The sequence below is a fragment of the Strix uralensis genome, chromosome 13 (assembly GCF_047716275.1).
Source record: "Strix uralensis isolate ZFMK-TIS-50842 chromosome 13, bStrUra1, whole genome shotgun sequence".
NCBI classification, from domain to species: domain Eukaryota; kingdom Metazoa; phylum Chordata; class Aves; order Strigiformes; family Strigidae; genus Strix; species Strix uralensis.
This window is the reverse complement of record NC_133984.1, coordinates 14338304-14366216: the sequence shown is the minus strand read 5'-3', so window position 1 is coordinate 14366216 and position 27913 is coordinate 14338304. Positions and strand designations below refer to the sequence as shown.

At 41.9% G+C, this 27913-nt stretch overlaps 1 protein-coding gene across 2 annotated transcripts in view; it reads left to right on the top strand.

The window, feature by feature from the left end:
* The first annotated feature begins 3138 nt into the window (after nucleotides 1–3138).
* Nucleotides 3139–27913, top strand: part of LOC141949090 (ligand of Numb protein X 2-like) — a 31330-nt gene continuing 6555 nt past the window's right edge. For both annotated transcript variants that reach the window (XM_074882306.1, XM_074882304.1), the window contains exons 1-8: nucleotides 3139–3279; nucleotides 16075–16537; nucleotides 19144–19370; nucleotides 20773–20969; nucleotides 22321–22689; nucleotides 25003–25182; nucleotides 26264–26438; nucleotides 26608–26818. In XM_074882306.1, the coding sequence (XP_074738407.1) occupies nucleotides 16137–16537; nucleotides 19144–19370; nucleotides 20773–20969; nucleotides 22321–22689; nucleotides 25003–25182; nucleotides 26264–26438; nucleotides 26608–26818 (1760 nt within the window). In that variant the 5' untranslated portion in view covers nucleotides 3139–3279; nucleotides 16075–16136. The remainder of the gene's footprint in view (nucleotides 3280–16074; nucleotides 16538–19143; nucleotides 19371–20772; nucleotides 20970–22320; nucleotides 22690–25002; nucleotides 25183–26263; nucleotides 26439–26607; nucleotides 26819–27913) is intronic.

The following is a 27913-nucleotide window of genomic DNA, read 5'->3' as shown; positions in this document are numbered from 1 at the left end:
GCTTCTTCACCAGGATCAGTTTCATTTAGCCACTTTGCTCTGCTAACTTGTTGCTTCTGTACTAGTAGGGAAGAATATCATCCACCTATAACCTCTGAATTATAAACTAGATTGGGGAACTGATCTATCTGGCTTTAAAAATATATGCATCTATTTTAAATATGTTTATGTATTTTAAATAAAATATATTTCTAGAGATTTTCACCTGATTTATTTTTCAGATCAGTCAGTATCCTGATCTGGTTCACAGTTCAGCCACACAAAGAGCTGCAGACACAGCTAAGGGTCGGTGTGCTCTGTTGCAAGGGCAATAACTAGGAGTGGGTAGGAACCAGTAATACAGCAAAGGCTTCATGTCATCAAGCCACAGCCTTATTTACGATGTGGCTGCTTTTGTCTGGACTAGGAAAGAAATTAATTTCAGTTCCTTACATTTGTGTTAGCTCTGCAGAAGAGACCTGTATCCTCCATGAGTCCATTTAGTAACCATGACTCAGTGTGATTCCTTTATTACAAAGCCAAACCAAAATTCCAGCACACTTATACAATAAACTTTCACCATATCTTAATTATAAATGGGCACACTGTCCACTCAGAAAAACAGGTCATCATACATGATAAAAATCTCCAGCGAGTGCTAACTAGACAGAATTCCTAATTTTAAAGATTTGCATCCATTTGAAATTTTCTTGGGGTTTGTCTTTCTAATACCCCAAGTTCACCCACACATTTCCTGCCCTCACCGACTCAGCTGCAGGCTGCACAAAGGAGAGATTGGTTCTGTGCTGAGGTTTAAACCTCTCCCCTCGAGAGTGCTCCAGCTCCATAGAGCTTAGCTTCAACCTTTACCTGTTTACATGCAAGCCAGTGTTCCATATAAATGAATTCCGGCTTAATGAGTACTGGCTCTGGTGTGAGGTTGGCTGACAGTGCAGACACAGCCTGATGTCTCTGCACCAGGCTCCAACACTTGTGTCTGAGCTGGCAATGCACTTCCAGCTGTCACACAGCTCCGGCCTGCTACTGACTGGTGTTCCTTCCCCAAACAAGAGCTTAATTGCATGGAGTCTCAGACCAGTCAAACGCTTTATTGCCAAAATACTTTTTTGTTCAGAATGGTTGAAAGATGTGATGCTATCCAATCAGCCATCTCAGCCTTGGTGCTTCAAAGGAAATCCTGACAAACAGTTAATTTAGTCTAACCAAAATCAATGGTTTTGCAAATCTAGATCACAGTTCTCAGCCAAGCTCTACAAAAATACCTTACACTTCATGTCCTGTGGTGACATGGACCAGCAAAGATGTGTTGCTGGTGTGCCTTGGTTCCATTAGATTTCCAACAGTGATCTAAATTAAAAGGGTCTTGTTGCATTTCCAGTGCATGGTGCATCTCCCTACTGTCTCACCTTTGCAACACAAAGATCCTCTTGCACACTAACAAGCATAGCTCACAGCCCCTCATTCAAAGACTTCAACAGACAAAAACAGGGAACATAAGGATTTAGTTAGGTAGCAAAGAACCAAAATGATTACACAGAAAATTTAACAGAAGATGGGTAAATTGAGCCAAATCAGTCCATGTCTGAAATAAAAGGCAATCTCTTCTCTGTACCACCATTTCTTGAATAGTACTTGAATAACACAGATCCCTAACCCTACTAAAGCAAAGAAATTATTTTCAGGGCCTTGAAAGCACTTACTCCTCTCTCCATTTAAGTCTGCTTCAGCAACTATGGGACATGCCTAAATGATCAAATGCAGACAGCTGTGTGCTAGTACCACCTGCACTGCATATTACCTATGTTAATGTACAAAGCTTTCCTTCCTAATAGATCTTCCTCTAAAACTGTGGCTTGATGTTCTATATTTTTGTTCTTTATTGGCAGAAATGTCATCTTCTTATTTACTCATGACCCTCTTGACTGCAGTAAGAGTATTTCCAAAGCTGTGTGATGAACAAGAGAAAGAAATTATAACCCACAAAATACTATGGGTTGGGGGTTGGTTTTTGGTTTGTTGTTGTTTTGGGTTTTTTTTTGGCTTGAAACAGTTCTAATTCACTGTGTGGACTTGAGTGTGATCTGGTACAAAGAAACAGATGATACACATCCAGGAAGGTCTCTTCCTCTGGGATGAATTCCTAGCTTGGACATAGTGCTAACACAGCTTGACAACTTTTAGGCCCCACCTGGTTTGGCACTTTGCTGGTTTGAAGCATGAGGGCTACAGGGAGCTGCCTAAATAGGAGTGCTGGAAGCTGGACCTATTTCCTGTTCACACTAACAGCACAGAAATGAGCACTCCGTTGTCTCCAGTGCCATCCTTTCCCTGGCTCTTACCAGCCCCAAAGCAGCACGAAGTGCCCCACAACCCCATGGCTTCCTCCCACAGCACGACAGCTGCTCAGCAACCAGCTCACTAACTTCCTAGGCTGTTACGATTTGCCTTGCCAGCAAATTAAATGCAAGTGCAAGCCAAATACTTCTGAATTGTCAGTATTTCTGTTTATCGCTAAGAGCAGGCAGAATGCAAATGCAAAAAATAATTTCTCCTCAAATTCTGTGCTTTTTTCAGCTGGCTGAACTACAGTTTGCTCCTTGCACTCAGAACAGCATCAGGTTTTGCTCTTTATTCTATTTTACAGGGTTTTTTTTGTAAGGCAGAGGCTTGAGGGCACTGCTAGGGGTGTGTGGAATCACTTCAGCAGGCAAGCAGAGATGTCCCTAGACGAGGGGAGAGGCCCTTCCCCACAGAGCCGGGGTACCCGGGACGGGTCCTGCCCTGAGGTGAGCCCCCAGCCCGTCCTCCACGGCCGTGTCACCTGCTCACCGCGACCGGACAGCGGGGCAGAGCCGCCCCAGCCGCCCGCCGCGGCGGCCCCACCAACCCCGGGGCAGGGCAGAGCCTGAGGGGAGCGGGAGAGCCCGGCGCAGGCGGCAGAGGACAACAACGTGCCCCACGTCGGCCCGGCGCTCTCTGGCGGGGCGGGAGCGGGGCTGCTGGGGCTGTGGGCGGCCCGGGCCGGCCCGAGGAGGAGGGGAGCGCGGCGGCGGGGAGGGGAGGGGAGGGCAGGGCTGAGCCGTGCCGGGCGGGCGACACCTGGGCGGCTGCGCTGCCTCCTCCTCTCACGTAGGTTTCGACTTTCTTCCCCGCCCGGAAACTTGGTGGAGGAGCCGCGCTTGCCGCCGTCGCAGGCCGAGTTGGCGCTGGGTTTCCTTCGCCTTCTCCCTCCCCTTCCCGGGGGCGAGCGAGCCCCCTTCCCGCCCCCGGCGCCTGCAGGTGAGGGTGCGGCGGTGGGGGGATGGGCGCGTGAGGGGCGCGGGGTTCCCGCCGCGGCTGAGGGGCGGGAGGCCGCGGGGGGTCGCGGATCCGCCGTGGAAGCGGCGGAGGGCGGCAGCTCCTGCCCAGGCGCCCAGTTCTCCTGGCCGAGGGTTTCCCAGCCATGACCGAGCGAGGGGGGAGAGTCAACGTAGGGCTCCTATCATTACAGCGCGCGGTAAGTACGGCCGGGGCTGGGCAGTGCAGGTGACGGCTGCCCGCCTGCCCTGAGGGTTTAACTCTTCAAAGGTCGGTCTGGCAGACAAGCAGTACTCGGGCCTGTGCAGGACACCCCAAACTCGGCGTTCTGGCCGCTTGTGTGGGTCGGAGGGGGACAGTAGGGCAAAATTCCTTTGCTAGCAGATGGAGAGGTACTAAGTTGGCAAGTTTCTGGTGCCATGCTGGTAATTAATGCAGAAAAAGCCTATAAATAGAAGCTGAGATAACAGGCAAAGGAGAGCAATGTGACGATGTGGACGTTTTGGAAATGCCTTAAAGGTAAGAAATACAGGTGACATTAAATATGAAGTAGTGCTCTGGAGAGGTTTGTAAGAGGCTTGGAAAGAAACGTTTAAGGGATGCTACATGACTGGAATGCTTTTTATTTAATTTAGAAGTTTTTCGTGGGGGATTTAAAGCGGGGTGGGGCTGTGTGCTGCTAAAAGGGACGATCCCACTCTGCTTCACTGCTCGGTTGTGTGCACTTGACATCTCTCTACTTCTGACATTAGCCTCGTTATCTGATTGAAAACGAACAGAACAGGCAGCTGCCAGCTGATGCCAGCATAGGAGGTGGCAGGGAGAGCGGGACTGCCCCTTTCGGTGGCAGTGTAGGCTTAGTTTGCTTTAAGCCGTGCTTGAAATAGCACTTTCAATTCCTTGAGCGATGTTTTTGGTCCTACTTTACCTTGGTATAGTAAGGAATGCAAAATTAGTATTTCCCTGTTGTTTAACAAACCAAAAAGGGTCATATTTTCACTTTCTGCTCCAATCTTTTAGCCAAGGCGAAATGACCAGAAGTGTATAAAGACTCCATATGAAACACTATTCCAGCTCAAGTGCAGATAATAAGTGTTGGGGGGGGGTCTCTGCAGCGGAAGGGGTATGTCAGGGCAGGGTCACAGTGTACAAGCTTATGGAGATAATAAGCAGCCCTGGGAAGTTTCTGTCACTGACACACAGCCCCAGAGTTGTCCAGTCTAATCCTTTAGCCCCTGGAGACTCCAGAGCAGCCCAAGGTTTGGGTGGTGGTGTGTAGTTTATAGAACTGTAGTTATCCTCCTGCAGCAATGCCAGTTGTGTGCTGTGCCTTTGAGGGATGGCACTGACGTTTGTCCTTGATGCTTGAAGGCCAGAGCTCTTTTGGCAGTTCTCCAGCAAAGAGAAAGCAGATTGTGCACATGGCTCCTTCAAAACAAAACTTCTTTCTCTTAAATTACACACTCAAACTCTTCTTTTACAATGTGACTAAGCAGATGTAGTGTGTCTGCTGTGGAAAGGGTCTAAGGCAGAGGTAATATTTATCCCCTCCCCCAAAGAGATTTGCTCCCTGAACCAGCTCATGAAGTGAGAACAGCACCAGTGCTTGTGCAGGGAAAAACAAAGGACTCGTGGCTGAGGATGGTGCAGAGAAATGATAAACAGGAGGCCAACTTTATGTGGGGTTCACTAGCTGTTGGAAAACTCAGCTGTGCTGTAAATCCACACCTTCATTCACCTTATTTATGTTTCCACTCTAGTATGCAAGCTTGATGTATATGTAACTCATTTAAATAACGGAGATGCACTAGCATAAAACCCCAATGAAATGAAACAGGGAGAAGGACCTGTGATGTGCAGCAAAAAGGAACCTTGTCTGTTGAAGACAAGTTTCTTTTAAAGTTTCTAACCAAATGAATAGTGAGGGAAGTGAGAAAGAGTTAAGAAACAAACCCAACCATATGGCCTGGGAATGAGAGCTGTAAAAGGTGGAAGAAACAACTCCAGAAGGGACCTGGCAGCTAAAAGACCTCCAAAAACCCCCATGAAGTTCAAAGATACTGGATGAAGCAGGTTGAGGACTATTCTGGATAACATTAGTGCTACCTGAATGTTGATTCCAGTAACTTCAATTAGAAATTGTAATTAATGGTTTTGTAAACCATTGTATTGCTGTACTTCCCTAAGTATGACTAATAGATCAATCTACACATGCTTATGAGATTGTAGAGTCTTAGACTTAATAGTATAATAGGAATAAATTTAAAAGAATAAATATAATCGCAGAATAAAATATCTGTAGTTCACAAAGCACCCCTGCTGTATTTTGTTACTTTTCCTTGTGCATTGCCATATATTTCTCATTTTCTGCATTAAAAAAAAAACCTTCCTGCAACTGCTGTATTGATTTCACTTTGAAAATTAAGCTGCATCATTTCATTCTGATCGTGTATATCTTGCCAGAGTAGATGCAGCTGTTGTCTTACTCACAGGCCTGTGTATGTTTTGCTGGTTTAATACAAAACCCTCTTGTTTGGCTTTTGCTTCTCAGCTTACTTTAGTGGTGCTGTTCATACAGTTGTTAGGAATTGTATTTGACAGTCCCTTGTCAGTTTATGTTCCCTGATTTATAACACATAAAATGTTGCTCTTGGCTTATAAATTTCTTGACATGAATTGAGTTTGAAAATATCTGGCAATTTTTTTGATACTTTGGGTAAGAAATTGCCCATAAGCCCATCTCACGAACCATCTGAAGTGTTAGAGGGGATTTAGATGAACATGAGTAGTAGGAATTACTATGCTGGTCCAGGAAAAAACACTCAGGGCTGGAAGGAGGGAAATGGAATAAAGCTGGAGGAATTTGGAGAGACAGTCATCAGTTTACAGGGGAAGGCTGGTCTTATGTTTATATAGTGGTCCCCTGAGTTTAGAGGGTCTCTATGCAAATTTTGTTTGAAGACTGTAGTGTTGCTTATTTGGAATATTCTGGAAGGGAAGTACTGGAAGTGATTATGTATTTAAAAAACTATGTTGTCTAGCTTTGTCTACTCTTTGGCTGGGCCTTAACTTATGCAAGTTTTGTAAACAGCTGCAGCAGACTCTCTTTAAAAGCTGATTTTCTGACACTTCTTAAAAGGGGTTGAGATAAAATTTGACCTGTTCCTCTGAGAGTTTAAGGAGCTCACCTGTGACATCAGTTGTGTTGCAGTTGTTGAAAGTCCAGTAAATCATGATCAGCCTTATTTGTAAAGTTCTCAGACTTATTAACCTCCCACCCCTAGACTAATAAATAACAGATAAATTCTTCTCAACTAGTAAGTGCTATTGCTGGTCTCTAAATAGAAAATAAATAAGTAAAGCAGTGCCTGCCCTGGGAACCTTAGATCTGAGGATATCCTCTTTTACATGATCTCAACTGGTAGTGAACAAAAATTGCTGTATGATTATTTCAAGTAGGATACATAAAAATAAACGTAATAGGTCTGCTGGGCCTTTTTGTACTTAGAATAAAAAAAAAAGTTCCCTGTGAGGTTAACACCTGGGGCTACTTGGCTACTTTACTTGTAATCTCAACAGGCTGAAAACTGGACGAAGGAGGTTGCTTCCCCATTCCTATGTATACCCGGACGGTGGCTAAGGAAGAATGTGGTTGCTGCATTGATTTGTGGATAGTGGAAGGACTTTGGTCTGTTGTTCCAGCTCTCTTAGCTGGTGACACAGCCATGCCCATTTTTAAATTATTTTTAGAACAAGGGAAACTATAACATAATTACCAATTTACGTATACTGTAAATATGTGCCCAGTAAGGTAAGATAACAATGGTTGTTAAAGACCTGTTTCTGATACTAGCTTGGTCACAGCTTTAAATCAGGATAGGATTTGAAAAAAAAAAAAGCCAAAAGTAAATAAAAAATGCCTCTTGCAGTTTTGTTTCCCCCTAGCTGTGAGAGTTGTTTAAGTCTGAAGTCAACAAGATACACCAGGAGAAATTGTATGGTAAAAAGGCATCTTAAATTACACATGCAACTGTACTTAAACTCATGAACCTGAAATACAGATGTCTTTTGCAGCAGAATGTGACTCAGGTCTTTTAAAAATGAGCCATAATATTGTTCTGTAAATCTCTAGGGGAATGTAACTTTTTTTTTTACTTCTGCTATAGTGCTTATTTACTTCTGAGCTGCCATCTGTGGTGAAGGCCGTTTCAGCTACTGGTTGCAGCAGCTCTGCCTGCCCACAGGCACTGGCGCGAGTTTAAACTAACTTCAAATTTAGCTGTATGCCACCCTGAGGAGCCACAGTCTAAGAAGATGTGGTCTACGGAATTAGGTGTTGGGTTTTTTTGTTTAAATGAAGATAACTTGTTTTCTTTCTTTTCCCTTTACCATGATCTGATGGTAAGATGGAATGTAAAGGGGAATTACAGACTTAATTATCTTTTAATTCAGCTTTTTTAGTTAGTGGGAACAAGCTTGGGCTGGAAAGTACTTTGCACTGGTTTTGATAAAATGCCCTCTTACCCTGTGAAAGGAAGTCTGGGGTGTTGTATACTGAGCAGGGTGATCTGCCCTGCTGTTGCTGATGGCATCAAGCACAGGCTGGGGCAGTCCGGAGCCGTTGAGAAAAAAGAGTGAGGACCGAGAGAAACTTGATGGTCCCTCTAGGATAGCGCTCTCAGCCATGCTGCATGTTTGTTGCTGATCATTGGGTTTATTTTGCAGAGTTTAGATTCCAAGTGCCTATTGCTATGAAGGGATGCTGTCCTAGATTGTGCCAAATGCTCTAACTTAAAACAGAACACCATAAAAAAAAGAGTGCTACTGTAACTGAGACTGGAATTTGACTTTGTGTGGGTAATGAAAAGTTCTGTGCTACTTTATCCTGCAGTAAAGCCCTAATCTGATGTTTCTGATGTTAACAACTGTAGCTAGCTGTCTGTTGATAGGAAATATTTCATCACCAGGTGCAAAACTGCTTTCATGCTGCTGGATTGCCTATGGTAAAGTTATGTAGAAAACAATATTTGCAAAAGCATATTTTTTTTAACTAACCTAGAAAACAAATGATTTCATGCTCAAGGTTGAGAATAGCCAAGATTAGTTTCTTTAAACTGAAATTATTTTTATTTAATTTTAAAGTAACACTTGACAGAGTGTGATTAGATTAAAGCTTTGTAGGACTTTCTCACAAGACAGGCAAGGCTTAGAGCTATAGAAATACAGTATGTCTACCCAATGCAACAGTCTCTCTTCCCCCCTCCCCCTACTCACATTACTTTTAAATATATATGGTGATGACTGCCTTGGTAAGGATATTCAAACAGTGACTTTTAAAAACATGCAGTTATATAATGATCAGTCTGCTTCTTCCCTTGTATGCTTCAGAAATTCTGATAAGAAAGCATCTGCTTTTTTCTGACCTATATTGCAAATACACCCCCCAGATTACAAACGGACAACATTGTACAGGTTTTCTTTTGTCAGGCTACTGCAAGAGTAGTAGATATCAGGGCTGGCTAGTTATCAAGGCTTATACCCAAGACAAGCCGCGGCGCATTACATGCTTATTTCAGATTCTGAAAAGCATGGTGCTGTTTTCTTTCTATATACAAGGAATTTACAGGTAGACACACAGAGACTGATGTGGTAAGAGTATCTGGTATTCATATATAGCCAATAGACACAGGATCTTTACCTCCTGTCCTCAGACCTAACTCTCTGGAAAGTAAGTGTGCTACCAGATATTTAGATAAACCTAAATTTTAGCAGCAAATCTCCTAATCCCTCTTTGTTTTGGTTTTGGTCTTTTTGCTTTAATTGAAAGAGAAGCCTTGGTTATTAATTACAGATTAGGTCCTTTATCCTTAAATTATAGCATTGGATTCCTTCTTTCTTTGTCTATAGAAAACTTCTCCCACAAACGTCAAACTGATTTTTAGGCATGGAATTGCAGATAGCTGCCAAATTCAAAAGGTAGGTGAGGTGAGGGTGGAGGTGGGGGTATTTAATTTCCTAGAGAGAGATGATTAGACACAATAGAAAAAAATAAAGAACACACAAAGAAAATCCATGTATGCTGCCAGTGGAGAAATTTCCATAGGAGTCTTTGGGTCAAATTCTGCAAAGAAGCAAATTGATTTCAGTGGTATAAGAGAAGACTTTCTGTGAGCATAAAACGAGCAACTTGCACATTTGCATGGAAGACAGGGTGTAGAAAGAACGGTGGATATAGCGGATGCATCTAGCAAGGTGAGAAAGCAGGAAGAAATATAAATAAAGTAGATTTTTCTGCAGCACTTGTCTTCTATTTGATGGCATTTAAATTATTCCTTTTTCAGAGCAGTGTGTTAAAATAGTCACTGTTTAATCCCCTTGGAAGAAAAGTGTAGGTAGAAAGCATTTTACACTACTAATTAATTCCTTAAGAAGAAGGGAGGAGAGAGGAAATGTATTGGTTCTTGTTACCCAGATAACACTAAATGAATGATAATTCCAGAATCTCCTGTTCTGTAGAAAGGATTGGTATTAACTGTTGAAATTACATTTGTGTAGTCCCACTATTTTAGCATGCTGGGTCCCTGGTGAGATAGTTACTGTACTGTGGTGGTATTAACTGAGCTGAGAAGCAAATGTTAAGAGCATATGGTAAGGAGAGAAATTAATTATAAGTGCCAGCTTTTAATTTTTCATGTCAGCTTTTCCTCCTTCTAAAATTAGGTGTGTGTTTGCAATTTAAGATGTTGATTGCTAATAAGATTTTTAAAATAAGTAATACAAAGCTAAGCCATTTTATGTTGAACTTTCAAGTATACTAACAAAACAGGGTTTTTTTTTAAAAAAAAAATCTGTCTTGAAGTGCGTTATGTTAAAAATTTAAATCCATGTACCATGCTGGAGAGCTGATACTGCAAAGTTGCTCAGGAGAAAACTCCCTGGGATAGTCTTGCTCGAGTCAACAAAGCCTTTTAGCACATCTCTCAGAATAGAGTTTCCTGGAATAATAAGTCTTTTCTAGTCTAACAGGATAATGATTCTGACTATAATTAATGAAAACACAATTGGTTTTCTGTGTTCTGGTTGAGAAACCAGATACTTGCCCAGAAGTTCAAGCAGATTAAATACAAAATTGTCCAAAGAGCAGAGAAACACCAGGGAGTCAGAATACAACTTATTTTCAGATTTATGGTTAAAGAATGGACATAAATAATGGGGACAATGAAAACTTTTTAAATTGTTGATCTTCCTTTATAATGAATACAGTAAAGCAGCTTTGATTTAGAGTTTCTTAATCAAAGTGTTCGTATATGTGCTGAGCAGTCACTCTTGGAGGTGATTTATTAGAAACCCTTTGGCTTGAAGGCAAGGTTAATTAGTGAAAGGGTTGCTTCTTATTTAGCTGTATAAATTTACCATTTACAGAAGCTTTGACTTCCTACTTTTACATTTAGTGGCCTGATCTTCAGCAATATCATAAAATAACAAAGATAGATAATAGGACATTGTGTCATGACTTGAAACTATTCTTGGGTTTAGTATTGTGGTTTTTGTAAAAGTTGACCTACTTTAAGTATGGCTTATAAAAAATCTGATATTTCAACACTATTTTCTGTGCCTCTACGGTACACTAAGGACAGTACTCATGGTTGTGAAACACTGCAGCATGAAACACTGGAAGTGTTCAGTCAGGACAGCAGTGCATTTCATATCAAACCTGTTGTTTTTCACATATGTGAAATCCTCATTCAAAGTAGAGATGAAATTGAGCAAGAAAAACCCTTTTACAGAACATGTTCACAATGTATGTCTCTGTCTCTAGAATGAAAAAAATTGCCTTTCTGTGAAACACAAAACTTCTTAACTGAGTAAAAACTGTTTGAATAACATCTAGAAAAAGTTCTGCCACTTTTTCTTATGGTTTCTTGCTAGAACGGTGGGTTTGCTGTTTTAGAATCCATCTTGAACTTGCTTTTATGTAAGCAGATGGTTTTTGGGTTAGTGCCCTGCTGGTGTGTGCCCTCAGCCATCTTAATCCAGAATGTGCTGGCTTTGTTTTGTCCACCCCAAAAATAATTAATTAATTGTTTAGCCTTCAGTTGGAATGTTGCATTTCCAGTCTCCCAGGGAAATGTAGTTATAAATATAATAACTGGCATAATTATTGCAGTGAACTATTACATAGCAGTATACGTAGGGCACGCGCCCTGCAATCTCAAAGCCAACTTTTATATTGGGGCTTTCAATAACAATCTGTATCAGCATTTAAGTGCTAACCTACAAGTGCATAAAAGCGAAAACCCGTTGTATTTCCAAAATATTTGCCATGGTACAAGTAGTTTTTTAATATTGAGAACTAGTTATTTGCCAGATTTTTTAAAAATTATTTTTTAACTAAAGCAGTATGAGACATTCCTCTAGTCATCCTAATCTGTTAGGAAAAATTTTACGCTTCTGTTTTGTGTCCTTACTGCAGACTGGCTGCATGTTTCTTTATTTTGCAATATGGAATGTGGTCGGACTCACTCACCATACTTATGGTTTTATAAATCAGTTAGTTAATAGTTCGTTAATAGAAACAGGCTAGATTTTCTTTTTTTTTTTTTTACCCCAGGAGCTTTCTATGTGATCTTAGGTAGGTCACTTGAGATCCTATTCAGAGACATACTAAAGTGTTAAATTCCCAAGAGTTGATGCCTCTGTGGGTCTGTATTTTAGCCTCTCCTGATGTAATTTCTCAGTCTTTAAATGGGAATAGTAATAATATTATACCTCACAGAGATGTCATTAAGGTAAATATATTAATGAAATATGCTCATGACTGTATCAAATGCTAGAATTGTATGAGCAGACAGGCCTGGACTGAGTTGTGCCATAATCTGTGCTCCACACTAGCAGTGGTGGAGTGAAATGCCTTAAAAACAAGGAGAAAGAGCTGCATTTGGAAATGCTGAGCCTTCAAATGGTAAGATTGGAAGCAGGGATGTTGCTCTTGGGGTGGCCAGGTGCCACATCCCCTTTTCAGTCACTGTAGTGCAAGTGGAGGGGTGACAAGATTTGTTAGATAATTATGCTTTTTTAAAAGGATTGTTTTTTAAAAAATCTGTAGAAATAATTCATTGGTTCTATTTACATGTCTGGGGTGCTTTGGAGAACTGAACCGGGTTTGTCCATCAGGAATGGTGCTGAGTGGCTCGCTGTCAGTGTGGTTCTTGGCATACTCCCTACTAGAGCTATTAACAGTGTTGTAGATGTGCAGAGGGGGTGTATATCTGTGCCCTAACAGAGTTAAAACAAGAATAGGCAATGTGCTAATATTGTCAGGAATAGTCTTGCTTTGGCAGGGAAATAGATTAGACAACCTGATAAGTCTTCCTTTAAAAAAAAAAAAAAGTCTATTCTTTGAGTCAGTTACAGTACAAGAAATCCTTAAAAAAAAAAGCTAACAGTGATTTTTAAAAAAATACAGTAAAGATAAAGATGATACCAAATAAATCTTTTCTCTAGCCCACAGAGGGTAAGAAATGGGGAAGTATAAAGAGATTTCTGCTGGTTTGTTTCCTTCAATTCTTTGTCGTGTATAGGAATGGGGTGTATTACTTTCTAAATAATTCAGACTCCAGAGGCATTATATTGTTACAGCAGAGTCCATCAGAGCAGCGACATATGTATATGTCAGGCTTTACCATTTTCATGTAGTCAGTAAGTAGTAACTTGGGACCAAGCTAGATCCTGATTTTATGATTCCCTCATATTATGTGCATTGTGTGTAAGCTAAAACACATGTGAGGCCTAGGGAGAGAGCCCAGTGCTACAGAGATGGGCAGGAGCAGGGAACATGCCATTCATGGTGACATTGTTGGGAGGAAGCTGGAGGGGGTGAACAGTATAACAAAAAGAGCAACACAAGGATGAAGGGGGTTGTTGGGTTTGGTCTGACCTTCACAGGTTAGAACGAGTAACTGAAATTTGATGGAAACTGCAAAAGATTGAGTATATCTCAAACTTCACCTCTAAAGCTAGAATCCTGGGGACTCTATAGACGGACTCTCTTGAAACTGGACTGTTTAAATGGAGGGGAACTATGCCTGTTATGTTGAAACAGTGCATTCTCTAGACACTTAAAATCTGTCTTGTGCTGAAGTAGTCATCTTTGCTGAACAAGATGTTAGCAATTTTCCTCTTACAGAACATCTGCTTTCTGACTGAATCACTGAACAAGCGGTAGGCTTGTTTGAGCCTGCTGTCCTCTCTGCACTGCTCACTAACTCCTGCCTTGCCGAAGGGTGTGGGCTGGGTTTCATCACAGAGGTGTCAGGCCTAGGTTCCCTGGTGTCTGCAGGAGTGTCCTCCTTATTGAAAGGACAGTGGTGTAAAAGTAAAATTTACTTTGACACTTTTGAATGAAATCTTCACACCTTGTTTTCGAGGATCTAGAATTGAAAGAGCAGAACAGCTTAGATTTACAGGGAAGAAAAAAGCAGCAAGATTGTGCTGATAGTTTTATCTTCCACAAGTTTTTAAGTGACTCATAAATGGGATTCATCTTGTATAACCTTTAAACACAGAGAACAGAGAATGAATTTGGTAAATAATCTGAAAAATCCCCATATAAAAGTAGTTTATCAGCAAAATTACCATGGGGTTTGTTTTCACTGAGAAAGTAGATTTGTTTAATCACCTGCCAAAGTTTTATGCAAATAGTAGAACCCGAAGCACAAGTATTTCTTATTGGTAGATGTTTGCCTTGGAAGCTTGGTGTTTCGTTGACTGCTGGTGCTGAGCTGATTGATTAGAATTGGAGGGTGATGTTAAGTGATTGTCTGATGTTGAAATATTTCCTTTTCAGTTGTAAGATAATTTAAGATCAAATGAAGACATTTTATAAGGCAAACAGTAGGGATGCCTGTTTCAGATGGAGGTAAATACCAAAGAACAGGGATATTTCTAAGAGAGAGGACATGGATACATCTGACTGAATTTGCTTGTGTGCTGTCTGTGAACTGTGCTTTCTCTTTTGGGGAGCACTGAGCCAGTCATGCAAGAGTTAAGGAGTAAATGCAAACAGAAGAGCTAGGTATGTACATCCAGCCTAAGTGCTTTCCTCAAGGGGAAGATGCTTTCTGGCACTGCAGCAGCAGGAGAAGCAAACAACTCATGCCCTGTACCCACCTGGAACCATGACAGTAATGTTTTAATCTTTTGAAGTGAACAAGTTTCTATGGCTAGGTAAAAAATCGCCTGTAAAATGGCTTGATTCTGTTGGTGATACGTTATCCCTTTAATTAAATAGCTGACTTACACTTGACAATTAATTGGAGTGATGTATGATTTTTATTAGAAACCCATGACTAATTTTTTCTTGCCGTTCTTGCTATCTTATTGTTCTTGCCTACCCTCCTCCAAAGTTGCTGCTCTGTGCCAGCCATGTCCTCCAGGCACTGGTGCAGACCAGTGTTCACTCTTGCTTAGGCTTTTACCTGTTCCAGATAAAGCAATTGTTTTCAGATATTTTCCATGTTGTCTCTCAGAAATTTTCCATTTCATCACAGTTCTGCAATTTTTTTTGTTTTAGAAGACTTTGGGATTTTTTTACATAAATTTTTTTTAAAAAAACCCACCCCCAAAAACCTCACCACCATTACCACAACAACAAAACTCCCCACTGTGTAATACAGTGTTATCTTCATCTGGTACCACATTTCCTACTTCATTAAAATAACTGCCAGGTTAAAAAAAATCCTTCCTGCAGTAGTCTCTGTAGAGTAATCTGCTAGTAAACTCAAGGGAATTTTATATTTAATTACAATAGACAAGATTCAAAATGGATGTGACTGGAGACATCTCTATTAAAATCAGTAGAGTGGCAGCTACAAAGAACTGAGTTTGCCCCTTATCTTGTTGTCCCTAACTGTAAGAAGCTGAAGCTCAAGCCTTTCTGTAATGTTACAACAAATTGTGATTTGGACAATTCTTTACGTTTTTTCCACTTAGGAAGTTTTAGTCTTTGTATAGGAAATCTGTTTCCATGGGTGAATTTAGGCATGGATGAGTGGGGAACAATGCGTTGTTTGTTAAAATGAACTTTTTTGAAGGGAGTGGGCTTAAAAGGAAGGAAATGTGGTTTAGATTTAAGTTTCTTTTGAAATTTCTTCCTCTTCTTTTTTGTCATCCACCCGCAAAACAGAAAACAAACGTCCGAACAACTAGAAGTCCTCAGACTGATGTTTCCACCATACATATCTTTAAAATATTTGGTATAATCTGGAAATCCAGAGAGAAGAATTGTCAGTTTAAAAATCATTATCTTGGTTATCCTTTCTTCCCCTTCCCCTTCCCCTTCCCCTTCCCCTTCCCCTTCCCCTTCCCCTTCCCCTTCCCCTTCCCCTTCCCCTTCCCCTTCCCCTTCCCCTTCCCCTTCCCCTTCCCCTTCCCTCTCTGGGTTGTTCTCCCTCAAGAACATGCGGCTTTTGTCTCAGGTTTTCTAGTTCATGTGTTTGGCAGGGTTTTATCTAGTCTGTGTCACTGGTGTGTGTAAAATAATTTGAGCTTCAATTTATCAAATGTGCTTAAGCATTTTACTGAAGGAGGTCCTTGCATTCTCTGGTCCCTGGGTTGATCATTCACAGGGTCGATCTGGAAGGAAGAACCCTCAGAGGGGGTAGGTGGGGGTGAAGATACTGGGGAGAAACTTAAGGCAGAAGTACAATTTAATTTTTAATTGGCTAGATCTAGAGCAGACAGTTCGCTGGAAATCTGTCTCTCTCTCCCTTTCACTAGAGGTCCTCTCTCAGACAGCTACTACGTGACAAGTTTCCTTGCTGCTGGGCCGAGAGTGCCTGATGCTGGCTATCATGGCTGATCCTGTAGCAGAAGAACACACCTCCCAAGTTAGTGAACTCTGCTGTGAATGTGGTCAGTTCCACCTCTTGCTGGACAATCATCTCTACAACTTCCAGGATGAAGTGGACGATGAACTCATCTGCCATATCTGCCTTCAGCCTCTGCTCCAACCTATGGACACCCCCTGTGGACATACGTACTGTTTTAAGTGCCTTGAAAACTTCATGCAGGAGTATAACTTTTGTCCTATGGATCGGAAAAAGCTCTCTTTCCAGCAGTGCCACAAGTCCAGCCTTCTAGTACGAAACCTGTTGGATAAGCTGATTGTCTTCTGTCCTTTCAAGGCAGAGTGTCAGCAGACAATGCAGCGGTGTGAACTAGAAGCTCATCTGCAGAACAGGTGCGTTCCCATTTACTTTATATTATTGCTCCTTGTATAATGCCATCTGTCTGTTGTGCTTCCGACCAGGAAGAACAGTTCTTAATCTGGGGCGAAATGGGACACCAGAAGTGACAGAGGGTGAGGCCAGAGAGGTGTGTGGGTGAAGGCAGTGTCATTGAGTGTGTTACGGAGGCCAGCTCCAATGTGCTTCAGAGGCGAAGGGTGAGGCGCTTGCCTGCTTGCATGCAAGTTGTCTGCAGACACAAACCCTATCAAATGTATATAAATCTGTGTGTCCTGATCTGGGGCACCTGACTCAAAATTATTATAAACATGCTTATTCTTGTTTCACTTGCGCAGAGAAGACAGACAGGCGCAAAGTCAACACTCTGGAAGCAAGGGATCGTGCAGTGTTGCCAGTTTAATTGGTCCAGTTAAGACGTGCAATACATAAGTCTTTGATCCAAATAATGTAAGTCCCTCCAAGCTGCACATTATGTAGTTGCTGAATCACCTACTTATAATTTCATTATCTTCTCTTATTCTTTTACTAAGAAAGAGAAGCAAATGAAAAATAGGGGTTTTTTCTTCTTTCCCCCTTGTCTAGAGGAAGGGAGACTTTTTTTTCTTGTGCTTGTCAGCAGAGATGTGTTTTGGTGCTTTCACTGCTGGTTGAGCTGGTGGCTAGCAGAATATTGTAGCTTTAAAAGAAGAGCAGGTGACAAAGAGCTCTTGCCATGACTCTTGAAGAACACTTGGTCCTACCTAGTTAATGATTGCAGGAAAGGGATCTAAGTACAAGCCCTACTGCAGGTGGAAGCAGACCTTCATTGGCAGTGTGTATTTTGTCAGTGGGCAATGAGAAATGCAACAGGCTTGTTGCCCTTTAGCTGTCTCGTAGCTTTTTGTGGCAGTGACATGTTTAAAAATAAGTCAACCAGTGTGAAGGGAACAGTTATGCTTAGGATACCTTTACAGTTCCAGACAAGGATGTATCCCTGCAGTTCTTGCTCGTCTTTGGTACCCATGAGCTGAGAGCTGGTGTTACAGCCAGGAGAAGTGAGGGAAGATGCTCTTGTGTCCCTTTCCCTCAATCTCTGAAAGCTTAGCATCTCCTTTTTCTTGAAATAACTCTTCGTACTGCTTGCTTGTTATCAGGCAGGGCTGAATGCTTAGACCGCAGGGACAGGGCTGCCCAGCTGATGTATATCTGGGGCCACGGCCTGTACCAGGGCTGGGCCTTCCTCCCTGCTCTGTAAATCTACCCTGGTATCAGTAAACTTCTGTCGCTTATTAATCGCTTTGGCACAGGAGTTAAATGCAGAAGAGGGAGGCACCCTTAAACGTTTACATTAGAGACCTGTCTGGAAACTGTATCACTCTTACACATTTCATAGTTCTTTGTATCTTTCTTGGGGAGGGTGTGTTCTAAAAATCGAGGCTCTTTCACCTGGGCTGTAAGCATAATTAGACTGAAAAATGAAGGGGGGGGAAAAAAAGGAAAGAAATTATACTGTGATTTGCATGTTCGTGTTGCTTAGTTTTAAGTGAGATTAATTGATAGCAGGAGATTTAAGGGAATAAGAAGCATCTGGCAACTTTTTTTCATGAGGGATTTCTCTGCCCTTTGTAAAATGAATTTGTTTTCTTGACATCTTAAGAGGGACATGTGCACAAGGATCAATCAGCTTCTGTCTTTAAGTTTCAGCATCATCTTACTGCATGGAGAATAAATGACTAGGAATAAACCAGAGAAAGGAATACTGGGATGAGATTTATTTAGCCAGAATGTGAATAGTTAAGTTTAATTTGAAAAGTGATTCTGGTAAACACCCAATACTACTCATGTCTCTGAAAGTGAAGCTTTTGCATTCATCACCCTCCTTACGTGCCACCTTTTTTATAAGTAGTCTTGATAAAAGAGCTTGTTTTTCCTCACTCGTTTTTGCTGAGATAGGCTGGCTGTGGTGTGACTGTATACAGAGCGCATTTTGTTGAATGTATAATTACTTCTTGAACCTCTGTGTGGGGAGCAGTTGGTGGGATTATAAACTCCTCTAAATTGCTCCCATTCAAGTAGAGCCATCACCTGCGTGGACTGGAGGTGGACTGCTGTCTGAGAGTCAGGTCTCATTCAGGAAAAAAAAAAAAAAAGCAGGCCCTGCTTGCATGTTACTGATTTGTTAAGAATGAAGCTTAATTCAAGGCTGAGCTTGAAACTTGAGACACTTCCTTTGCATAAAGATACAGTTCATAGTCATCTCTAAAAGGTCAGAGCTAATTATTTGCTTGTATTTTAAGTGGTATTGTTTTCTTCACTGAGTGTTTGCCAGGTAAATATTTAGCAAGGGAGACTCCCGTTCCTATTACAGTCTCCTTTTTAAAATAATTTGCTTAATTTTGAAAGTAATAAAATAACAAGCCCGCTCTTAAACTGATCCTAGTACAAGTAGAATCTGAAGGTCAAATGAGAATAAATTTTAGCATCTGTGATACAATCTTTGCAGCTGATGAGATCTTGAACATGCTTCTTCATGTACCTTTGTCAGTCAGAGCTTGTATGTGCTAGGTTGGCCACACAGGCAAAGACTAGCCACTTACAGTCACTGGCACTCTCTCTCTAGGTGTCCTGGTTTCAAGAAATACAAATCCGAACTACAGCGGAAAAAGAATCCCGTTTCCAAAGGGAAGGAAGATCCTCCTACCAAGGTAGAGACAAGCACACCCAAGGACCCAGAGGTACCAAGTGGAGGATCGTCACTTGTGGCAGAAAGCTCTGCAGCTGCTGTGGTATCGCTCGGGACTGCAGAGCCTGGACTGGTTAATCCAGCTTTTGAGGAGACTGAAGAAGGTGAGAGTTTGATACAGAAATGTAATTATGTAATTACCTTTTATAATATAAAAATGAGGTAATTATCTCATACAATTCCATTTTTAAAGTGTCTTCAACATTCTTAGATATCCTCAATGCTATTCAGCCACTAGTAGCCATTGGAGTAATCTCTTTCCTCAGCTTGTCCTTGAGCAGAAGGGAGATGCATTCATGTGCATCAGGTGTGGCAGGATCTGCTGACAAGCACAAAACTGTCTGTGCAAAACAATTTGGAGAATCCTTGTTAGACTGCAGTGAATATTTGCAGTATTCTTTGCAAACAAAGGCAGTCCCAGTCCATGGGAACATGCAGCACTTAATGCACTTGCAGAAGCCAAATAATTAGTAATTAGGAAATGTTCTAGCTTCTTAATCTCGTTAAGAAAGTTAAATATACAGTTTTCTGGAGTGGTCAGTGCCTCCCTAAATGTATGCAGCAAGTATGTTTTTTATAGCATAACTTAGTCAGTTATGAAAACCTTGCAGATAAAAGTAACCATCTCCACTTCAGTACAGAACTGCTTGTCTCAAACCCTGTTAGAAGACAGCAGCGTGGAAATCTCTGTGCCTCATTTCAAAGTTAGTCTCAGTTTCCAAGAGCGCAGGTGCTGGAGCTGGCAACTGCTGTGCCTGTGCCAGAGTTAATACACAGGTCAGTTTACTTTGTTGGCTTTTTCTGAAGTACACCTGGGGCAGGTTTTGCATCTCTTGTGTGACAACTGCAGTTCACCTTGACAGGCAGTGTGCTTGGCTTCATTGGAGTGTTGGGCTTGCCTAAATGTTGCAGTGCTGGTAGATTTAATACAACTTGCTAACAACAACTTTCATCTTCAAAGTGTCTGAGAAGCATTGCTTAGTCTTCAGTATGCTGTAAATAGGTAAACATTACTCCTGTTTTAAAGGGGGATGGGAAAAGAGGAGGAAAGGAAATTAGAGGAGGGAAGTTGCAGTGAGCTGCCTGTGGTAAAGTCACCGCAAGGGCAGACCAGTAATTACAGCTCAGTAGTCCCCTTTTCTAATGGGCATTGTGGAAATTGGCATTTGTTACGTGTGTGCTTCTAGTAGGCCAGCTGTCACAGTAGAAAAATAAATCTCTAAATAGTAAGTGAAACATACTGAATGCCCTTTAATAAAACTGAAGAAATAATAATGAAAGAGTGTAAATTTGCCATAAGCTAGGAGATTGGAAACGTTCTGGAGAAACTGTAAAGAAATAGGGGCCATTAAAGTTTTTAATCTGACCTATCGTTCCCTCTCCTGATAACTGCTTTCCCTCCAGAACCACTTTGGACATGACCTGCCAGTGTTACAAATCTTATGGTGCTATGTGAAGGAAAATTCTATTACTATCTTGTTTTTTCTCTTCAATTTCTACAATCAGACCTTCCTCAGAGGACTAGTCTTGTGGCTGAAACGACCACAATTGAAATTCATCGAGAAGACCCAGAGGAAGAGCTGGGAATGAGGATAGTTGGGGGTAAAGACACCCCTCTAGGAAACATCGTTGTTCAGGAAGTCTTGCGGGATTCTGTCATTGCTGCAGATGGAAGAATAGCACCTGGGGACCATATTCTTGAGGTATGTAACACCCCACTCGTAGTCCCATTGCTTTTCTTGACTTGAGATTTGAAGGCTGGGGGAGGAGAGTTGTTTAGAAAAACTGGGACAGCTCTACAGCTGAGGGTTTAAAAGCACTGATCAGACTTGTGTGTCAGTCATGCTGTGTATCTGCTGGGGCTGAGAAGCAGACTTCTGAGGTTCCTTCCAGTCGTACTCATACTTACCTTGCATTTTTTTATAGCTTTTTGAAATTTAGACCATTTTGGATAAATTAAAAAGCTCTCTATCTGATACAAATTTCACCCAGTAGCACCATTTTTCTCCAAAGGACTGTGCTCTAGTTAGGAAGTCTTATAATTGCTTGCTCTACTATGTTGCTTAAGCTGCATATTCTCAATGGGCAGGTCCAGAGTTTAAGACCTTACAATTTGAAGTAGGCATCAGATATGTATTGTGAGTAATAAAGAGCACCAATCTCATACCGTGCTGACCCATGACCAGATTCAGTTTCTGGATTAATCACGCTGCGTGGCAGTGGGCTAATCAATGAGCCAGAAGCTTGTATGCAGCAGTGGAGGGTACATGTGGCCACAACTGTTAGCACCTCCTGGCTATGGCTGCCCCATCATTTGACAAGCCATAAAGACCTACTTACCCTGTTGGACTGTGGACTTCAGTAAGGACTGGCAGCAGCCCCACATGTACAAGTGGCCGATAGGATCTCTGAGTTGGTTTCTTAGACCAATAGAGTAACTTCTGTTTTATCCAAGTTGAATTGTACATGTCTCAGTCTTGGCTGGGCTGTAAATCAGGCAGGTCCCCACACTTAGTAGCCCTATTAGCATCCTAAAAGAAGACTGCACAGTGTCTTTATGTGACAGCAGACAAAGCAAAAAGTAGCTTCTCAGAGTTACCATGGTAAAACCATGATTAGACTGATGATTCCGGAAGCTTGTAGACTATGGACCACTCCTCAACTTAAAAGTGAGGATGGGTAGTCTCCAATTTGAGTCTTCTCCAAGTGTGTATTGAACACTGGAAGTTCAGGGAAAGCAGTTCTGCATTGCCATGGGATGGATGTTATGATTTAATATTTTGCAGTTTCAGATTTGTTAGTTATGTGAGTTGTCCTGTCTTGTCCCTGTCCTTAGCTATGCACCATCAATTATGGTCTAATTTCATCTGCTTTCTTCTGCATTCTTTTTTAGAAAACTCGGCTCTCTAATGTGCATCAGAAGCAGCTGCTTCAGTCACGACATTGCACAGGGAGTTGTACATCCTGTCTCAAACTCTGTGATGTTCCGCACTGTGGACAGTGCCTAAATTATGTAGGTTCTGATTAGTGACTCTGGTTTGTTTGTCTTTCTAGGTGAATGGCGTCAACATCAGCAGTGTGACTCACTGCCAAGCTGTCTCCTTCCTGCGCCACCCAGGTCCTGTTCTCCACCTCATGGTCCTGCAGGAGAAGGGTTTTTCCAATAAGACTGCACAGCAGGATTCTGCTTCTGCTACAAATCGGGAAGTGATCCACGTTACCTTGATAAAGAGAGACCGATCCGAACCCTTGGGAATCAAACTGATCAGGAAGACAGATGAGGCAGGGATTTTTATTCTAGATCTGTTAGAGGGAGGTTTGGCAGCCAAAAATGGAAAGCTGAGTCGGAATGACAGAGTCCTGTCAATAAATGGCCAGGATTTGAGGCAAGGAACACCTGAGGCTGCTGCACAGATAATCCAGGTAATTTATGACATGGTGAGGTTGTATGGCTAATGACTCTGCATCTGTCTGCGTTGATGGCAGGGCTCCTGCTCTGACCCAAGGGCTAACAGAACACACTAGAGCAAACTTCATTCCGTGAAATATCTCTTTGGGAAAGTGACCTCCCTGCGGATGTGTGGGAAGCACCGCTTCCAAATGAAGATAAACACGAAGAGTGGGAATCCATCATGAGTCATCACTGACAAGTCTGAAGCGAGGCAGTTGCTCGTAGCACTTCAGTTCAGCTCAGGCGACTGGATCTCCTTTGTGGTGCGGTGTTTGGAGCCTCCCTTGCAGAGTGGATATTTGTATGCACTGTGTAGATGCACGCAGCAGAGACAAGGAGAGATTAGGACAGCCTCTCGTGCTTCGAACAGTCAAACTGAAGGTGTTTGGGAGATGTGATAGGCTGGCAGAAAGAACAGAACCCTTTTGACAGATCTGAAGCCCTCCCCATTTTACCTGTATTTGGGAAGGGAGTCTAGAAAACAACATGAGGCACCTCAGGCTAAAACCATTCTAAAATACTAAATGTGTAGAAGGGAGGTGGTCTTTCCCTGCACAATAGGAATGCACTTCTGTTGCAGCATACCAAATGTTTTGGTGAATGGGCAAGGAATTTTGGTTAAGGATTAAGGATTGCTACGTGTACAGCAGATACCATGTGGATCAGTTTAAATTCTTTATCTCCCTAGGCAATGACCTTCAGTTTCTGTTTTTATCTAAAGATCCTGACACAATACATCTCATCACATACTGTTTATATCCCAGAAAGGATCTGAGGTCAGCAGTGAGAGGGAGCCAGTTCTCTTCCTGGTAATCAGCAGAGGAGTGCAGTGGCATGGGAGAAAAGAGGAAGGGCAGAGCTCCAGTACTGAGATCCTTTTTTATGTTATATACGTGATTCCATTCTATGGCCTCTTAGAATTTGTTTGCATCCCACAAGTGCTGCTGTATTTCTGTTATAATGTGCAAACATAACTCTCATATGTGGAACTCTTTCTTGATCCCACTGAAATCAGTAACCAAAGTCTCAGAAAAAGCTTCATTAGGTTTGGGGAATGAATTCCTTTTGAAGTGACATTTGTGTAAAACTGTGACGGTCTTCCAAACATTATCCGTTCTTCTGAGGGCTAATTCAAATTTTTGGTTAAATGTAATTTTAATTTTGATTGCAAATCATTTGCAGAAAAGAGTCCTTCTACCTGTATTGTAAAGTATCATTTACAGCTGTATATATGCACATACTGTACATAATCTGGTACTCCTGGTTGAAGGGGAGGGCAAATCCCCGTCTTAGGACATGATGTTTATAATAGATTTTATAAAGACATGTATGCGTTTCAGCTTGTCTGGAAAAAATTACACTATCTGAAGTGACTTTGGAGGCAAGAGCCATTTAAATTCTGTTTCAGAAAACAAAAGTCTCCTATACAAGTTTAAAAAGAGAAAACCCAAACCAGTTGATGCAGCCCCTCTTCCAGGGCCGGGGAATTCACTGCTGCCAGGGTGCTGCGGCACCAGGGAAACAGGGTCCCATGTCACGAAGTCAGAGTGGCAACTGTACTTCTCTCCTCCATTGCAGGAAATGCCCCGAGTAAGCATATACGCCTTACCCCAATGGAGTCCTTCACAATAAGGTTTTGTCAAATTATCTGAAAGAACAAACCAAATTAGAAGAGCAGTAACAATAGTGAATACTTTCCCTGTAATTCTGCCAAGGCCAGACATACAGCTGGTTAAGTGTTTAATTGGCAGCAATCTTAGACAAAAGGTCATGTCTTCAGGTACTCTGGGAAAAAAATGGGTGGGAGATGTTGAACAATAGATGTGGTACATAAGCTGCGAGGGAAAGAGCTTTAACGAGTTTCTTTACAATAAAAGAAAAATCATCCAGTACTCGTATCATGGTCATCCATTGTGTGGACCAGTCAGTGTTCAAGCTCTGTTCATTTTGTATCACAACACAATATGCTATTTTGGTTATTTGTACTAAGTGGAGCAATTAATCATCCCTTTCTACTTGTTTGGCATTTGTGGGGGAGGGAGGCATGAGTGAAGCCTGCCTCTACTCCTCTTCCTTCTGACTAACATTTGCTAATTCCTTCTCACCATGGGATTCTGTGGCTCTTCACAAAAAACATTGCATCCTGTTGCATAGTTTTGTTTCAGACCCTTTGTAGAAACTGATGCCAACCCTTCTCTCTTCCCCAAGAAAATGATGGGCTGTCCCTAATTTCTAATTTATTTTTCTGTCTATTTTATTTACACTCTTGTTGTTTCTCCTGGCAGACCACTGAATCAAAAGTGAACTTTGTCATCCTGAGGCAGCCAGGTGTACAGCTGTCGGACGCGGTAGAAGATGGCAGCACATCAAATAACAGCAGCAGCAGCAGCAATGGAGGAAGCCCGGTGCACCACCGGAGACGACTAGAGCAGAATCACTATAGACGAAAATCTAACTACCAGAAGGTAAATTTTGTAGATAATGGCAAAAGCACTGGTTATTCTTGTTCTAGCAGATCTATTATGTTTGCTCTGTGATGGCAATTTATCATACAAGTCTGATCAGTAGCTCCATTTCTTCTTGAGCTATTAAAAAGCAGCGGATTTGTGGCTTTTAGTACTGGATGACATACATTTGTCATCTACTGGGAAACACACTTTTTAGGGAAAAACATGTCAAAATTTCTTCAGATGTCTCTAATGTTAATGCAGAACCAGTGTTTAATCCTTTCGTGTTAGGAAAGGGCAATGGGAAACTTACCATGCATGGGTATGGGTGTTGAGAAGCTTGGGACCTGCTTCTTGACATCTGTCAAGCACAACACATTCACAGTATTGCAGGATGACACTCAGGTGTGCTGCTGGTGTGGAGCTAGAGGGGTTATGGTACAGGAGAAACTACATAAATTACACTGTAGTGCTCCTGGGACTTGAGTGACTTCAGTGTTGCATCTGCCATCCATTTGCATGTTCTAAGAAACAGTATGAGCAAGAGGAGATTCGCTGGCCTGTTGTACAGAGATTTACTCTGTTTAGAACTTCCATTTGAATAAGAAAACTTGGTACAACTGCTTAGACTTATGTGTTTAAATGTCTCTGGAGTTCAGTAAGTAGCTGTCATAAACGGCTGGAGTGTGGTTCCTTGATTTAAATCCTAACATATAATTTACATATTGTTTCTACAGCATATGCTATAATGTGTGCTTTTACTTTTAGCAGTAGTCAGAGAGAGGTTGACTGCTTGATAAGAATGGCCTTGAAATTAGTTTGTGGCTTGTTCCTCAGTGCAAAATTGTTCTCCTTAGAGTGAGCATCTCTTGACAGCAAATGAATGTGGGATCGCTAGGAGAGCTGTGGTGGTATCACTTTGGAAATACGGGATAGTATTTCTACCCAGAACGAGTACCTGAGAAGCTGACTTTGCTGTCCAGCAACATTGCTGAAATGTTCTGGATTAAAGATACAAGATGTTATTTTCTTCTAGATGTGGGCTTCTCATGCTAATTGCATTAATGAAGCTGCATTTTTGTCTGTCATTCCTTTGTAGGATTTACCTCAGGGGTATGCAAGTCATGAAAAGACAGTTGCAATAAAAAAGGAACCAAAGGAATCTTTAGGAATAACAATTGGAGGCGGAAGGGATAACAAAAACAAACTCCCTATATATGTAACAAGTGTGCAGCCCATCGGATGCCTCTTCAGGGATGGCAGAATCAAGCGAGGTAAGGAGGCTCTCAGATCCTTGATCCTTTAGGAACTGGGGGTTTTTCAGTGAAAGTTGGACTTGGACACTAAAGTGAGGCTGGAAATAGGGTTCCACATGAGATCTTGAGGCAGCAATGACGTCCATAGCAAAAGGTCTGTAATAATCCTATCTTATTTAATCAACAGGAGATGTACTTTTGAGCATAAATGGCATTGACTTGACTCATCTGAACTACTATGAAGCTGTCTCAGCACTGAAATCTAATGCAGCTTCCCACTCAGTCATACTGAAAGCCTTGGAAATCCTTTCATTGAACTCGATAGAGCCATCTCTGGACATCAAGGAGCAAGGATTCAGCTGGTCTCCCCTCTGGATCACATGGCTCGGATTGCCCAGGTACGTTTGTTCGGTGACTGTATAGAGGTCTGTTCAGTTAGTGAGTTGACTTTCACTCAAACGCTAGAAGTTAATTGCTTTGTTGGTTGACTTGGAAGCATTATTGGTATTCTCATTTAGCTCTAAGGCAGTGAAAAGTCTTGCCAACAAGATCACAGTATAATGAATGCATGAGAAACTTCCACTGCTTTTTATGGTGTGACCCATCATTCCCCTACTTCTGTTGGACAGTAACCGTATTTCAGAAGTTCCTGAAAACCCTTTTTTTTTCCCCAAGAGAACTAACAGAGAAAATGGGAAGTATATATTCTGTCATTTGAGGCACTGAGTTGACATACAGTCAACATAGACACAGTCCCTGCTAAAATACGTGCTGAAATCACTCTGTGGCTCTTTTCTGGACCATATAATAGGAGCCAACAGCTACCTGTGCTATTTTATAGTTTCTGATCTGATCATCTCAGGGGCAGGCATTCTTTTGGTCTAATTCTTTTTGGCTGTCATCATTGTGTCATCTTTAGCATGAAGCAGAAATGATTCTGAATAGTTGAGTTTTCCTGCTGTAAAGTTTTGGACCATAGACAGCACAGATTTTAGCAACAACACGGTAAATTCCAGCTGACAGGGTTGGGGCTTTGAAAGCTTGAATTTGTCTCCATCCTGGAGAGGTGAACCTCTGGTGTGCTCACCCTTGCAGTTTCATAAAAATACATTCAGCTGTAAGAGTCTGTTGTCATTCCAGCTGACTGGAGGAGGATTGTGCAGGAGATGCACGTGGAACAGTAAAGCCAAACCCTTCTGTGGGAAGCCCAGATTATTTACAGCCTTGTTTCTTGAGGCATCTGGAAGAAGAAATACTAACAAAGCCTCTGCTACGTTACCCTTGTGTTACTTAGCAGCCTGTAAATGCTAAACAAAACAGCCCAAGGAAGGTAGCTTTTGTGTCTCGAGTGACTGTAACTTGGCTTGTACTCAGCACCATCCTACCCACTTCCTCTGCTCTCCCAGGGCATCGGCCTGTCTGTTCTGTGCAGGCCCTGAGCTGCACCTGGACAGCCCAAGCCTGAGTGCAAACCCTCACTCAGATGCACATTA